Source organism: Enhydra lutris, unplaced genomic scaffold (assembly GCF_002288905.1).
Source record: "Enhydra lutris kenyoni isolate GAN:26980312 unplaced genomic scaffold, ASM228890v2 scaffoldscaffold29, whole genome shotgun sequence".
NCBI lineage: Eukaryota > Metazoa > Chordata > Mammalia > Carnivora > Mustelidae > Enhydra > Enhydra lutris.
Window position 1 is genome coordinate 6,132,948 of NW_019154113.1, and position 14,122 is coordinate 6,147,069.

Here is a 14,122-nt window from a genome sequence, read left to right on the forward strand (position 1 = left end):
TCCCCTGAACTGTGCTGAATGATTTACACATATTGACTTATTTAAGCCCTATCGCGACTTGAAGAGTCGATACCTTTACTTCTGTTTTTTACAAAGACTTGAGTGTCTCAGCCTTGACTGTAAGGTCAGGAGTTGGCGGAGTGGGGCTTTGGCACGAAGAGGTACAGACGAGGTAATCTATTCTGCACTTCTCCTGGTTCACCTCGGGCTTCTCAGCAAGATTTTGTTTGAATGAAGACTTCCTATCCTTAAAAAAAACATTGGGGAACCAGTGACCCGGTGAGGAGAATGCCAAGATCAGAGTAAGAAGGAGTCTTTGGATTACCACTGAAAGAAAACAGTCAAACCAGCTCAGGTATAAAGGGGTATCTCTTGTCTTATGGTTTCCAGGGAAAGGCCAATAAGCAGATGATTAGCAAAGCAGGACACAGCTAAGCCTCAGGAGAATGTTCCAAGGCTATCTCTGCCCCAGACTCCTGCCTGTCATGGCAGTCTTCCTTTAAGATGGAGATCATGGCTGCCAGCCCTCCAGTTTTACTTCCTACCCCTGCGCCATTTCCCAGTCATAGCTTGAAAGATCCTAAGGAAAGGGCTATAGACCTGACTTGAATCAAGTGCTCACCCTGGATCAATCAGATGAGGCCAGGGCCTTGGTTGGTTGTAAGAACATGGCTCCCTCATGGTGGCTGGGTGGCCCAGGGTGGAGACGGTGCAGGAAACATAGTCCCATAGTCAGAAAACCTGAGACAGGGTCCCAGAGAGAGCCCCTCCCTGTTGTTGAAACACGTGCAATGGGTCCACTAGGCATCCAATAGCTTCCTCCCTGAGAATGTTCCAGGCCAATGAGGGAGTTACAGATTGTAAACCCCCAACTGTGGTATCATGTGCTAAATTCTCCAGGTCCACACCGAGATCTGTGGGAGGAAAGGGGCTTAGGGAAGGTGTCCACAGATAAGTAGTCCTAAAAAAGAGTGTAGCCCAACAGAGACAGGAATTCCCAGGTTGGAAATGGGGCGAAGAAGAAGTTCGGGGGTGAGAGAGTAAAGCCTCTTTAAGAAGCAAAAACTAGTTAGGGCCGACCATCTGGCAGGAAATCATCTGAGAAAGATATGGGGACAAGTCTTGGCAGCCATGTTTGTAAGTTAAGGGGCAGAGACGTGATCCTTCAAGCAGGGGTCCCAAACAATGGCCAGTGCACTGTCTGTGTTTATTTCATTACAGTTAAGGATATACGCCAAGTTAAAAATGGTGTTTACAGATAGTCATAAAACCTGTCATCATTTTACAAGTGATTGTAAATCGATTGGAGTATAGGGAACATTAACTGAGCCCTCACTAAGGGAAGTCTTACCTGTACCAAGAAAGAAACCTATTCTCCTGAGTAAAACTAGATTCCAAAAACACCTACGTGTAATTTCACTGATAAAACAAACTCGAGGGGGGCGCCTGGGTGGCTCAGTGGGTTGGGCCGCTGCCTTCGGCTCAGGTCATGGTCTCGGGATCCTGGGATCGAGCCCCGCATTGGGCTCTCTGCTCAGCAGGGAGCCTGCTTCCTCCTCTCTCTCTGTCTGCCTCTCTGCCTGCTTGTGATCTCTCTCTGTCAGATAAATAAATAAAATCTTAAAACAAAACAAAACAAAACAAAAAACTCGAAGTTTGCTCTCCCTCTTGTTCTGTACGTGCCTACACAGTAAGCCACCATTTTTGTCTCTATATGTAGAGACAAAAACCCGCAATATTTACTGCGTGGCCCTTCGCAGAAGTTTTCTGAACGTTGCCTTAAGCAACTAGGAGCCATGAGGGGAATTTTAAGCAGGACACCACAGGTCTATATTTGTACTTTGGATTTTAAAAAAAGAGAAATCATAGTGAGGACCATGTGGAGAATGGACTGGAATGGGCCAAGAATCAAGGGCAAGAGGCTTGAGGAAGACGAGAAACCTCTGTGAAATGGTAGTAATAGCAACACCCAGACTTCCTTTCCCCCACATTGTGCCGGGGATGGAAGGAGGGGAGGGCAGGGAGGCTGCTTTCAGGAGCAGCAGGATCCAGCGGGGCCCAGGGGGCCCCAGAGCCCCAGAAGGAGGAGAGGGCAGAGCTCTCCTGGCCGAGGCACTGCCTGCCCTTAGGAGCCTCTGCTGTGATTCCTCTGCTGAGGGTTCAGCCTGGTCACTCAACTCTGGGCCGGGGAGGGACCCCAGGAGTGGGGGGAGCTGGCAAACTTGAGTAGGAGCCACATGAACCTTCATGAGGACCCTGCTGTCTCCCGTGGGGCGGAGCAGCAGGTACCATGACCGACCTCAGACTCAGGGCCAGGTGGCTGCTGCCCAGAGTGGCTCGTACGTTGTTCCTCATCCTCACAGCCCTGCAGGTCAGACCTTAGGAGCCCTGTCTTCAAGGGAAGGGGCTGAGCTGCCTGGAAACAAGTGAGTTGTACCTGGGCAGGTTCATCTTAAGTAAGGTTCACCAGGCATGGGGGAAGGTCACCCAACTCTCGGGCAGGGGTCCCGGGGCCCAGGGATCTGCATTTTAGCTTCTGGGAGAAGGTTGAGATCACTGCTCTGGGCCCCATGCCCACCCACGGGGCTTAAGATCAGGTCAGCCTCGAGACACTGTCAGGTTTCATCACTCCCGAAGGCTGCCCTGGACGTCAGTGACATTTTCTCCCTTCAGTCTGGCCTCATTAACCATCAGTCCCGAACACCATGACTTCGACATTTTAAAGCTATCGGGCCATTTGCCAGAACACGGGAAGAAAGGGTTGAAACTTGTGTCTGTTGTCACGCGGGCTGTGGTCCACACGGTCCTCACTGCCCCTCCCCTGCTTGTGCCCATCTGAGGACAGGGCTGGCCATGCTGTGAACGCTGGGGCATGGACACAAGACGTGAAACACGCCCTGCACATCTGCCCGCTGCTGAGCCCGGCTGTCCCAGTCGCCGTACTTGGCACTGGGCTCTGTGGAGCCGGCGGCAGGTTTCTAAACCTCCCGGCCGAGAGCTTCTCTCCTTTTTATCACAACAACAGCTGTGTCCCCCACGTTGTCAACTCTGGAACAGGAATCCAGTGAACACTGGCTTTTCCAGATGTGCCCTCCTGGGCTGAACGGCCCGGGCATGGTCCTGTGGGCCCGAAAAAAACAGGAAGGCACGAGAAACAAAGCAGACCGTGGGATTAAATTACCGAGAGGAAAACCATATTATTGATCTGTTTTTCAAAGGCATCTGCCTGCAGGGTGCAAAGGGAGAAATCTGTTGGCTCCAGATGGAAACTTCCACAGCAAAAGTTCTACGTGCTTGTGCAACATAGAGCCCTGGTTTGATTCTAGGATGGCTATCACTGCCATCATTTTCCTCCCGGTGAAAAGCTGCAAAAAAAGCGCTCCTAAAGACTGTCTCCCAGGTCAGTAGTCTCCCAGGACTCACCCTGGACCCAGGGACAGGGTGGAGTTGGGGTAGCCAATCCCCTAGTGAGTACTGTCCTCATCGGGCGTCGGTCCACTGCCTGACCACCTCACAGCTTCCAACAGTAAACATTTCCATAAAAGAATAACGCGATGTTACGTGACCCCTCTCCCACTATGATGAATCAGTTGAAGAAAGGTGGAGGAAAATGGTTTTTACTCGTAGGTTATAGATGAAAAAGCCAGCCCTGGAAGGGTCTTGTGTGGTCATGGATTAAGACCCTAGACCTGCTGTTCCTCCAGCCGGCCAAGCACCCAGAACTTTCTGGTTGACAGCTGTCTTTTATACATAATTCACGCACTGTCATTCCGTCCGCAGACCACCGAGTTTTACTTTCCCTTTAGCCTGTGTGGTGTTTTCGTGGTTGCCCCGGATACCAGGAAATCCAGGGCACTTTTGGAGTCCTCACACAGCCCTGTGTTCACCACACTGTTTGCAGGTGCGGTCTTATTTATTTGTCCTTGATCCTGACTTCCCTAACGGTCACTGACTAAACCTATCGCCGGGCTGCGGCAGATCCCCTCCAATCCTTTTTGGGAAGAGAGGAGGTCATGACGTGAATTTCACATCAAAAAAATCCTGTTCCTAAAAAAAAAAAAAAAAAAATCCTGTTCTTGGGTTGAGAAGCACGCTGGAAGATGTTCCGATCGCTCCTTCCTCCAAGTTGTCTGTAAGTCGGTGGATGCGGTATAACCATGGGAGCGGATGGTTAAAGGGATCAAGGTCATCCAGTTTTGACCTTATGTGGGGGAAAGGTGGATCCTCCCTTGCCGGCTGTAGGCTAGGTGGGAATGAGAGAAGTCCCCCAGCTGCCAGGAAGGGGCCCCATGAGGACAGCCCAAGTACAGCACCCCTCCACCTTCGCTGTCCCCTAGAAAACACAGACAGCCCCACACAAGGCTACGTTTGCTGTGGAAAGTGCCTCAGCTAGGAGAACTATTGCTTGTGGGGTGCTTAGTGCCTTCAAAGTCCCTAAACTGTCCTCAGAGTCCGGAGGGCACAGAACTGGGGGTCAGGACAGACCATCCAGGCCCGAGATTAGCGAATTGTCAGAGCCCCACTAGAGGAGGGACAACTGTGAGTTTATGGGTGCATAGCCAGCGATGGAGGGAAAGGCAAAATCTCCTGCGGAAATTCAGCGTGACCTTAAACAAGTGGAAAGAGTGATGGTCAGGAGTGGCTGGTGTGAGGGGCACCTGGGTGGCTCAGTCGGTGAAGTGTCTGCCTCTGGCTCAGGTCATGATCCCGGGGTGCTGGGATCGAGTCCCGCGTTGGGCTACTTGCTCAGTGGGGAGCCTGCTTCTCCCTCTGCCTGTTGCTCCCCCTGCTTGTGCTCTCTATGACAAATAAATAAATAAAATATTTAAAAAAGAGATGGCTGGTGTGACCACACCGGTTCAGGAAGGACCCAGGTGACATGGCTGAGCTCCACATCAAGAGGGAAACCAGCCCCAGAAAGTCAGCCTGAAAGGGTTAGCTTGAACAGGGTCCGGACCTCTTGTTCTCTCTGGCTCTGAAACGGGGAAGTCCAGCTTCTGTACAAAAAGCGGGCTGCCTTGCCTGACACGTGGGTGCGCAGCCGGACCCCCCCCCACCGACGCCCGCAAGTCCCGCTGACGCGTTTGTCCTCAAATATTTGTGTTGCAGCTGTCCTGGAGAAAGATGATGGTAGCTTGCTCCAAGACAGTGGCCAGGGGATGGAGCAGAGTCGTGGGGGAGTCGAGGGATGCCGATAAGGATGTAGAAGCCACGGCACATGGCAGCTCGGAGGTGAGGAGTGAGGGAGACGAGGATGCCGTGAACACTTCCTAGGGGGGCACTCAGTGGACACTCAGGGAGAGCTTTGCGGACGGGGTCCGCTCTTGGCAGCTGTATGAGTGGCAGTCCATGGGCCCCCCCTTTCTTCCTCATCTCCCTCGTCCCTGGTCCTGGGGCCCCTGGTTCCACTTTAGCTGTCCTTGTGTCATGGGAGGCTTCCTACCCACCTGTGCAGCAGGTGGGGCTCAGAATTAGTGGGTCTCCGGGTCAGGGACCTGCACGGGGGTGTGCTTGCATGATGTGTGAGTGTGTGAGTGTGTGTGTGTGTGTGTGTGTGTGTGTGTGTACCTGAGAGAGAGAGAGAGAGAGAAGAAGAGAGAAGGGGAATCAGTATCCTTCCTCACTCCCTGACAGCTCTTCACAGGGCTGACTCCCCATCTTGCAGGCCTCAACTCACATGTCACCTCACGAAGGCCTTCAGCCTGCCCCTCTCTGCTCTGTCACTGAGGGGGACACAGGGTGGCGGATGGTGGGAGCTCTGCAAACACCTGCCACAGGAACGAGCGGCCACGGAGGATGATGCGGGCCCAGTGAGGGCAAGGCTGGTTCCCGGGTAGGGCTCGGGTGTGTCCCTGTTTCTGCAGGAAAAATGCCAGCTGGTGAATTGTGTTCCGGTTTGTCCTTTCAGTTCTCCCAAGGTCATCATTTGGTTAAATCACTTCTGCCTGCCTGGTAAAGATTCGTCGGTGAAAGCCTATTTGTGTTTTTCTAAACCTTGAAGACCTTTCGCCCTTCCACATGTTTTGGGTTCTGCTATCTTTTTTTTCTTAATACCAGCCTTGAGAACTGACATGAACACAGAGGCACAGTTCGTGAGTTTCTGGGTAATTCTCCGTCACAGGCAGGGAGTATCTCCTTTGACGGATGACATGTTAAGAGGAGTAGTGACTTCATATCGTGAGAGTCGTTCTTTATAAACGTACCTTTCCCTGGCTTTGTATCACAAAACATATGTGATAGCATGACAGGCTTGGCATAGACCCTTACCAGGCGGGACAAAGTCTGTCACTTTTCCATAACTGAGCCACGTGGCCTTGCAGCTGGCTCTTCAGCTGATGGCCTTGCTGCCCGGCCTCGGTTAGTAAGGAGGACGTGTCCCATCAGCGATTCCATTGTCTGACATTCCCTGATAAGAAGGGTGAGGCAGTTCTAGGACTTAAGGCTGGAGGTTGATGGAGGAGGGGAGGGCTAAGCACCCCCCCCAATCCAGTTCTGCTGGGAAATAAAGGAATGGCCTTGCAGGCGGTCAGGACAAATGAGTTGCTTCAGAGGCGCTCATAAATACGTAAACAGAGATTCTGGCCCAAACCAGGAGATAGGCTTCTTTGTGAGTTAGGGTAGTTCGCTCTTGGGGTTTTCTGAAGCCCAAGTAGACTGAGTGAGCTAACTTCCATGCCAGACCTGCCCCCGCCAAGCCACCCCCTCCCCCAACCACACTGGGAAGGGCGCGAGCTCCGGGGCCCAGAGGTAGACTAGAGCTAGGAAGACACCAACCAATGGCTCCTATCCCAGCTGCTTTGTCTCAGGAGCCCCTTAGGAACCTAGCTCTCCAAACTCAGTCACTTCAAAAAGACTTTTTTTCAATTCCACATCAAATGCTTAAGGTTGTTTCTAAATGACCTCGGCAACCATGAATGACTAAGCGAAGCAGCACTTAGCCAACAGCACTCTTGCAACTACGGAACTTGCCTGGCTTCGGAGGGCGAAGGTTTATCACGCTGCACCCACCAGGAAGCTCCCTTGCTGGAGGTTTCGGTAGCTGATGGATCCCTGGAGCCCTGTCATCCAGCCGTGTCTTTGGGCTCCATATAGTCTGAGTTCAGAGGGGTATTTACAATGCGTGGCTCCCAGTAGGTTCAGTGAACAACCTATTGACTCGGTCTCTGTCGATGTCTATATTTTTAACAAAAAAATCGGAACACCTATTTCACGCAAAAATGCTTAAACAAATTTAGCTGAGGGGAGCACAACATTGAGAAATTGAATTTATGTTTCTTAGATAAATACGTGGTTATGTAAACATTTTCTAGCAAGGGTCAGAGAGAGGTTATTTCACTCTTCTAAAAAGGTAGCTCTTGGAGACTATTCCAGCTCATGGGTGAATGATTCTGACGTGGCGCCTTTGGTTTGGTGTCCATGGGAGCTGTCCTTGTAAAGGAGATTAGGCGGGGGCTGAGGACCCATTTCCCTCTCTTAGTTAGCAACCCTTTACGTCTCTTCTCACTTCAGCTAGAATTTGGGGCAGATCTTCTTAATGAGGATAAGTAGCCTTTATAAAAATCTATTAATGCCAGGAAGAGAAGAGTCTTGACTACCGGGGGTCTAAGAGTAGGGATGGGGATGGGGGAGGGGCTCGCCTCTCTTGGGCTTGAGTATTGATTATGACCCTCTCTCCTACCTCTAGTCTCTCTACAAACATTTTCCCCCGGGGAAAAGGATCAGAACCTGAGGTCTAGAATGGAGGTCGCTGGTTAAACCAGTGAGAATTTGTCTAAAGCTCTGTCAATTGCCATGTCATTGTTCCCAGGAATCTGTGACTATTTAGCTAGTAGGATGTCTTTCCCTAGGGAATGAGGGGCCAGGGAGAAACTTTGGGAACCAAAGGGGTAGGATGGAAATTCTTCCTGACTTTTGGATTTTGGAGGCCATCTGTTAAGGCAGGGTAAATGGAGACCTCAGACCGTCTCAAATAATCATTATAATGTCAGTAAAATTCTAATGTCATGGTGAACGAGTTAGCACCAAGGCATGTTGACATCAGCTCATCTCAAAATGAGTTGCATCGGGGGCACTCATAAATATGTAAACAGAGGAGTCGGGTGGGTTTAAAATTAGACCTGATCTTTTACACTGAATTAAGGTATTTCTGGCCACATAGGAGAAAATGAAGTTCGTTCTGGCAAGAATGTTAGCCCTGGATGGAGGCCTCTTACTGCCAAGCTGGAGCTAGGGGAAAGGTTGTTTGCTTCCTGCTTATAGTCCCTTCCTGAGCACAGTCTCTGCCGGGCCCTGTGTGGAGACGCCCCCAGGCTTCCAACAGCCGGGAGCCACGGAGGAGAGGAGGGCTGGAAGAGTTCCCATCAAGTGTCGTGGGTGTCGGTGAAATCCGTCCCCAAAAGCAGTACAGAACTTTCTCAGGTTCCTGCATTTCCCAAGTTCACAGTTTATCTGTGGATTAAAGCAGTGTTGGCTGAACCCCATGGAATGAGCAGCACTTTGCCTAGGCCAGACCTGGCCATGGCCCCAGTGCAGATTCAGAATGGTTGGGGCTTGCTGGATGGAGGGGGTGGGATTTTGGAGAATTTGGATCATCTGCTAAATGGAATAACAGAACCAGGATGCTAATTCCTGGTGTTACATAATTCAGCCAACAGAATGACGATCTGTTATTTTAAAAGAGAACCCTGTCATAGCTTCGTCTAATAATATTTCTTTCCTCCAGAAGACAGCCCGATTCTCAGATTCCAGAACCACCTTCTCAGTTCCTCAGATTGAACCAAACATTCAGACGATTTTGATATTTTCCACATCTTACAAAGACAAAGCATTTTGGCTGCTTGCATTTGAATTTTCTCAAAGACCTAAAAACGGTTGGCAGATCAGAACGAATAAACAGTCTTCAGTACAAAGTCCTCAAACTCTTACAATTTTTTTTGACTCAAGCTGTTACCGTGTAGAAAAACCAATTCAATATTTTAAAAATATCAAACATTTCAAATATGCAGAAAAGCATGAAGAATGTAACAAACACCTTTGAGCTCATTAATTCAATAAAAGCAATAAGACATGACCCTACAGTTGAAGTCCCCACTCTTCCCTTTCCCACCCCACTTCCAGATGACCACTGTCCTGAATTTGATATCATTCTCATGTTTTCTTAATTATTTTACTGTGGCCTTGCTTTACATGCTTCTTAAGCTTCATATAAATGATATATATAATATATATTATAATAATACACAATATATAATGCATTCATCTTTAGTTTGCTTTTTTTGGTCTATGATCATGAGATTCATCTACATGGACACATAAAAGCACATCAAAAATCTATATGATACTTTACAAATACAATACATATATGTCACAATTTACCTATCCATCACTAAATATTGCCAAGTTGTTCTAAAAAGTGGTCATACCAATTTCAACACCCACAATCAATATTAAAAAAAGTTTTTCTTGCTTAATACCTTTGACAGAGCTTGGTATTATCATGATCAGGCTAGGACTTTTGCAATGTAATAGGTAAAGGGACAACCTCATTGAAGTTTTAGTTTGCGCTTCTGATTACTAGTGAGCTTAGGTGTGTTTATTACCACTTAGTTTTCAACTTGTTTGAATGATATGTTTATGTCTTGATTATTTTCTTTTTTTTTTTTTTTAAGATTTTATTTATTTATTTGTTAGAGAGAGAGCGTGAGCACAGGCAGACAGAGTGGTAGGCAGAGGCAGAGGGAGAAGCAGGCTCCCCGCAGAGCAAGGAGCCCAATGTGGGACTCGATCCCAGGACGCTGGGATCATGACCTGAGTCGAAGGCAGCCGCTTAACCAACTGAGCCACCCAGGCGTCCCGGTCTTGATTATTTTCTATTGGCAGGTTGCTTTTCCTATACCTTATAGGAGTTCTTTATAAGTTCTTAATACTAATCCCTTCTCAGTATTGTGTGAGTATTTTCCCTCATTTCTTTTGTCCTTTCCCTCTTTGTGCTTTGCTTAAGGTGAATTTTGGTGCATAGATGTTTTGAATTTTAACACAGTTAAATTTTATCAGTCTCCTACTTTTGGTTTGTCTGGATCTTGTTTAAGAAATACTTCCATGCCTCAAGATGATAAAGATAAATCTTCAATGCTTTCATCCAGAAGTTCCACTTATTTTCCAGTTCAATTCTTGCCCCTAGACCCTTCAGGGCCACTTCTGTCATCTCTCAAGTGTTGGATCCTCTTCCATGTCCTATTGGTCTACTTGTCTATCTCTGGATGAAAACCATTTTTGGTTTTTGGCCATTTGGGATCACAACTTTCATCTTTATCCTTTCCTTGAGTTTTCCCTTGCCTGGTCCAGGCAACCAAATGGCAACCCAATATGGAGAGGGGAGAAGTCAAGCCAGAGCTAGCCCTGGGTAAAGACATAGGCTGAACAGTTAACTCCTAAGAAATTACTGTATAGTAATGAATATAAAAATCGCATATAAGATAAAGCATTTTTTAACAACAACAACAACAATAGGCAAAAGCATTAAAAAACTTTTCTGGGCTATTATAAGGCTCATTTTATTTATTTTTTTTAAAGATTTTTTTCTTTATTTATTCGATAGACAGAGATCACAAGTAGGCAGAGAGGCAGGTGGGCGGGGTGGGGGGAGCAGGCTCCCTGCTGTGCAGAGAACCCAATGTGGGACTTGATCCCAGGACCCTGAGATCATGACCTGAGCTAAAGGCAGAGGCTTAACCCACTGAGCCACCAAGGCGCCCCAAGGCTCATTTTAAAATGGAAACTAGAGGCCATCCCCAGTCAATAACAATGCTGTTACCTTATCTTCTAAAATGATTATAAACATAGTTTGCATACAGCTTGTCCCAGGGAGTTCTGTGAAATAGTGTTAAAACTTTACATGTGTTTTCTGGATCCCTCAGAGGATCCAAATTGAAGGTCAGGCATGGGTCTTTATTCAAGAGAGACTTGTTTTTCCTGCAAAACGCTCACAGTGGCACTTGTATGACCTCATGATTATCACTTGGTGTCCTGCAGTGTCTTCAGATTCAGACCCTCTTGTACGGACCACAGGACAAGAGGACTCTGGCCACCCAGCAGACAGTGGACGTCCTGTCCAAGTGAGTTGGCTTCCACTTACAATGTTTCCTTTGCCATTCCGATCTCAAAGGAAGCTGGTTCTGTAAGGGTCTGTGGAGCTTTCCGTGGAAAGTTTTATTAACTGACTTCCCATAACTCACCAACTGGGCAGGACCCGTGGTTCCTTTGAAAACCCAGCTGTAAAATAGCTCCCTTGCCCAGATACTAAGAAGAGATTAGCTCTTGAATCATGTCAGAAACACATACTAGGATTCTCCCTCCTGGAGACCAGCGCCTGCCCATCCTCTCCCCTGCTGGAAGGCAAGGGCACAGTGTGCTCTGGCTTGGCCTGCTGGAGGCCTGCTTTGGCTTCTCTTAGTTCTCAGGGTGCCTGTCAGGGTTGGGGGAGGGGGTGGCGCGCTGAGAGCCCTCTGACTTCTCCATGAAGGCTGGTCCTAAGTCTTTCTCAGCCAGTGAGCAGAGAACAGGCCACACCTTCACTGAGCCTGGGTTGCCCAGAGCCTGTGGGCAGATTGCCAAGGAAAGATCCTGGAAGCATGGAAGGCGAGGAGGCCAGCCAGCAGGGGGCACTGTCTCTGGGCTGACATCCTGATCTGGGGCCCCTTTAGCCCTGAGCCAGCAAGGCCTCCAGCCCCAACCTCTCTGCCTGTGTTTGGCTCACTGAGCCAGCCAAGGGCTGATTCTCTCAACACAGTGACAATGGTCGTGAGGAATTAGCAGGAGAAAAAAAATCCTGTGCAAGGATTCTCTTCTATCTTCCCTCCCTCCCCAGGCCCCTTCAGGACCTATAGCTCAGCAACTTCAATGCTCCCCTTCACTGCGGCAAGGGCTGGGCCTGGTGGGGGAACCGTGAGGAGGTCTGAGGGACACCACACTCACCCCACCTTCTGCTCCTTTGCAGGGCCCCAGAGGTGGCTGTGAAGTCCAGGCAGGCCCCGAAAGCCAAACCCGCGTTCTACACTGGCGTGGCCCAGCACACTATGCTGGGGAAGGCCAGGCCCAACATGGCGGACTGAGACCACCCACCCCCCCAAACTCCCCTGCCCCCAGAGAGAGCTTTGGTCATGCCTGGGCGCTGACACTGAGGGTGACCTATCAATCTCTCCAGCAAGAAGGAATTCGACAGACTGTTAGGGCTGTTTGCTCCCGCAGGCCACAGATACTGCGGATTTCCTGCGGGCCACATTTTGACAGTGGACACCCTTGGGGGTGATCTGGTGCTTCTATAAAGAATTTTTCTTTTTTTACCGCCCAAGTGGTTTTTCTTGCCAATAAAATTTTTTACCCATCGGCGCTACTGGGGCTGCAGAGCCTCTCTTCACAAGTTGACAACTTCTGGTGTGTGAATACAGGGTATGGCACCTGTGCATAGAGAGCCCCTGGCCTAGACCTGGAGTCAGATTTGGAGCAATAAAATTCTGGAAAAAGCCCCCCTTCTTACAGGAAGATAATAGGGATTGAAAATAAAATGCTAATGAGAGGAATCTTGGAAGTGCTGGGGTTGGTGTTTTGAAAATGAAGCCTGCCTCAGAGTTGTTTGGAGCCTAGAGAGGAGCACGAGGAAGCTTCTCTTTACTCATGCAGTCATTCACCAAATGGGGCTGAACACCCGGCAAGAGCTGGGGACACAACAGTAACCAAGACACAATGTCCCCATCCCTCAGAGCTTGCCCCCCAGCATGGATGCAGCACTAAACATAATGGTGAGATTGGTAACAGAGGGAAAGAGCCCAGTAAAACAAGCAGGGAGTGAATGGTGGTAAATGGGCTAGAGGTCAGGAGAGGCAGGGTAAGGGAGTGAAGGCAGCTGAGCAGGAGTGAGGCTGGCCTGGAGAGGCAGTGGGGGAAGGCCGCTGACTCCGCTGGCCTCTACTCTGGGCAGAAGAAACATGGCTGCCCTCTGGAGCTTTTTTTTTTTTTTTTCAAGTCAGTGCAGCCCTTGGCCCCCTACTCCCCTGGCTTTCTCTGGGTTCAACATGTGAGGTGGGGAGGGTGGAGTGGGACAAGCGCTCGTGTCCCACAGTGGTCTTCAGTCTCCTGCGGGAGCTGGGGGAAGCCATCACCACTCAAGAATGGAAAAGCAGAGTGGGAAATTTTGAGCACTTCCCTTCACACTGTCAGCAATGAGAGCCAGTGCTGGATAGAGGAGGGCAGAGTACGCAGTGGGTGGGAATGGGCTGTGGGCGGCGCTGTTCCTGCTCCTTCCCACCCTCATCCCATGGACTGCGGCCCAGCAAAGCTGCAGGCTAGTGGCTAAGATGGCAGTGGGATGAGGCACAGACCCCCTTCCTCTCCAGCACCCAGTGGGAAACCCAGAGCCACTCTGGTTCCATTTGTGCAGGATGCTGCCTCAAGAATTGATGGGGGAAATAAACCCAAAAGGTCATGACAGGGCAGAGAGAGAGGCAGGGTCCCCAGTCCCCTTTGGAAATTGTGACAGCTGCCCACCCCGGCCACCCCTACTGGTACCCACTCACCCAGACAGGCCTGCGGTGGGATGAAGTCATGAGGCATGGTCACCTCTCACCAAGTGTCCCATCTGATTGAAGACCTGGGTTTCAACGTGGATGGTGGACTAGGCATTTTGAATATATATCACATTGGAGTCGGCCAGGGACTGAACGTGTACGTCCAAAATTCCTGATGATGCCCTAATCCCCAGTGTGAAAATGGGGGGCCTCTGGGAGGTGATGAATATGTGAGAGTAGAGCCCCATGGATGGGATTAGTGCCCTGATCAAAAGGGACACGAGACACGATCGCTGTCTCCACCATGTTAGGACCCCACAAGATGACCATCGGGCAAAGAGGACAGACAGCCCCAACCAGGCACCAAATCCACCAGCACCTCGATCTTCAACTTCCGGCCCCCAGAACTGGGAGAAATAAATGTCCATTGTGTGAGCCTCCCAGTCTATGCTGTGGCCACAGCCTGGGCACACAGGAGTCCACGCTGGGCTTCTGGGGGAAAAATAGTGAATTCTTACGGGACTTCTTCCTTTCTGTCTTTCTTGGAGGATAAAGTCTTG

The 14,122-nt window shown here is 49.6% G+C and overlaps 1 protein-coding gene across 1 annotated transcript in view; it reads left to right on the forward strand.

Moving 5' to 3' along the window:
- LOC111152668 (tetratricopeptide repeat domain 23) overlaps positions 1 to 12,134 on the forward strand; it is a 109,187-nt gene extending 97,053 nt beyond the window's left edge. The window contains exons 10-11 of the mRNA XM_022511223.1: positions 11,032 to 11,114; positions 11,996 to 12,134. Coding sequence (XP_022366931.1) covers positions 11,032 to 11,114; positions 11,996 to 12,110 — 198 coding nt within the window. The 3' untranslated portion in view covers positions 12,111 to 12,134. The remainder of the gene's footprint in view (positions 1 to 11,031; positions 11,115 to 11,995) is intronic.
- Positions 12,135 to 14,122: the final 1,988 nt, after the last annotated feature.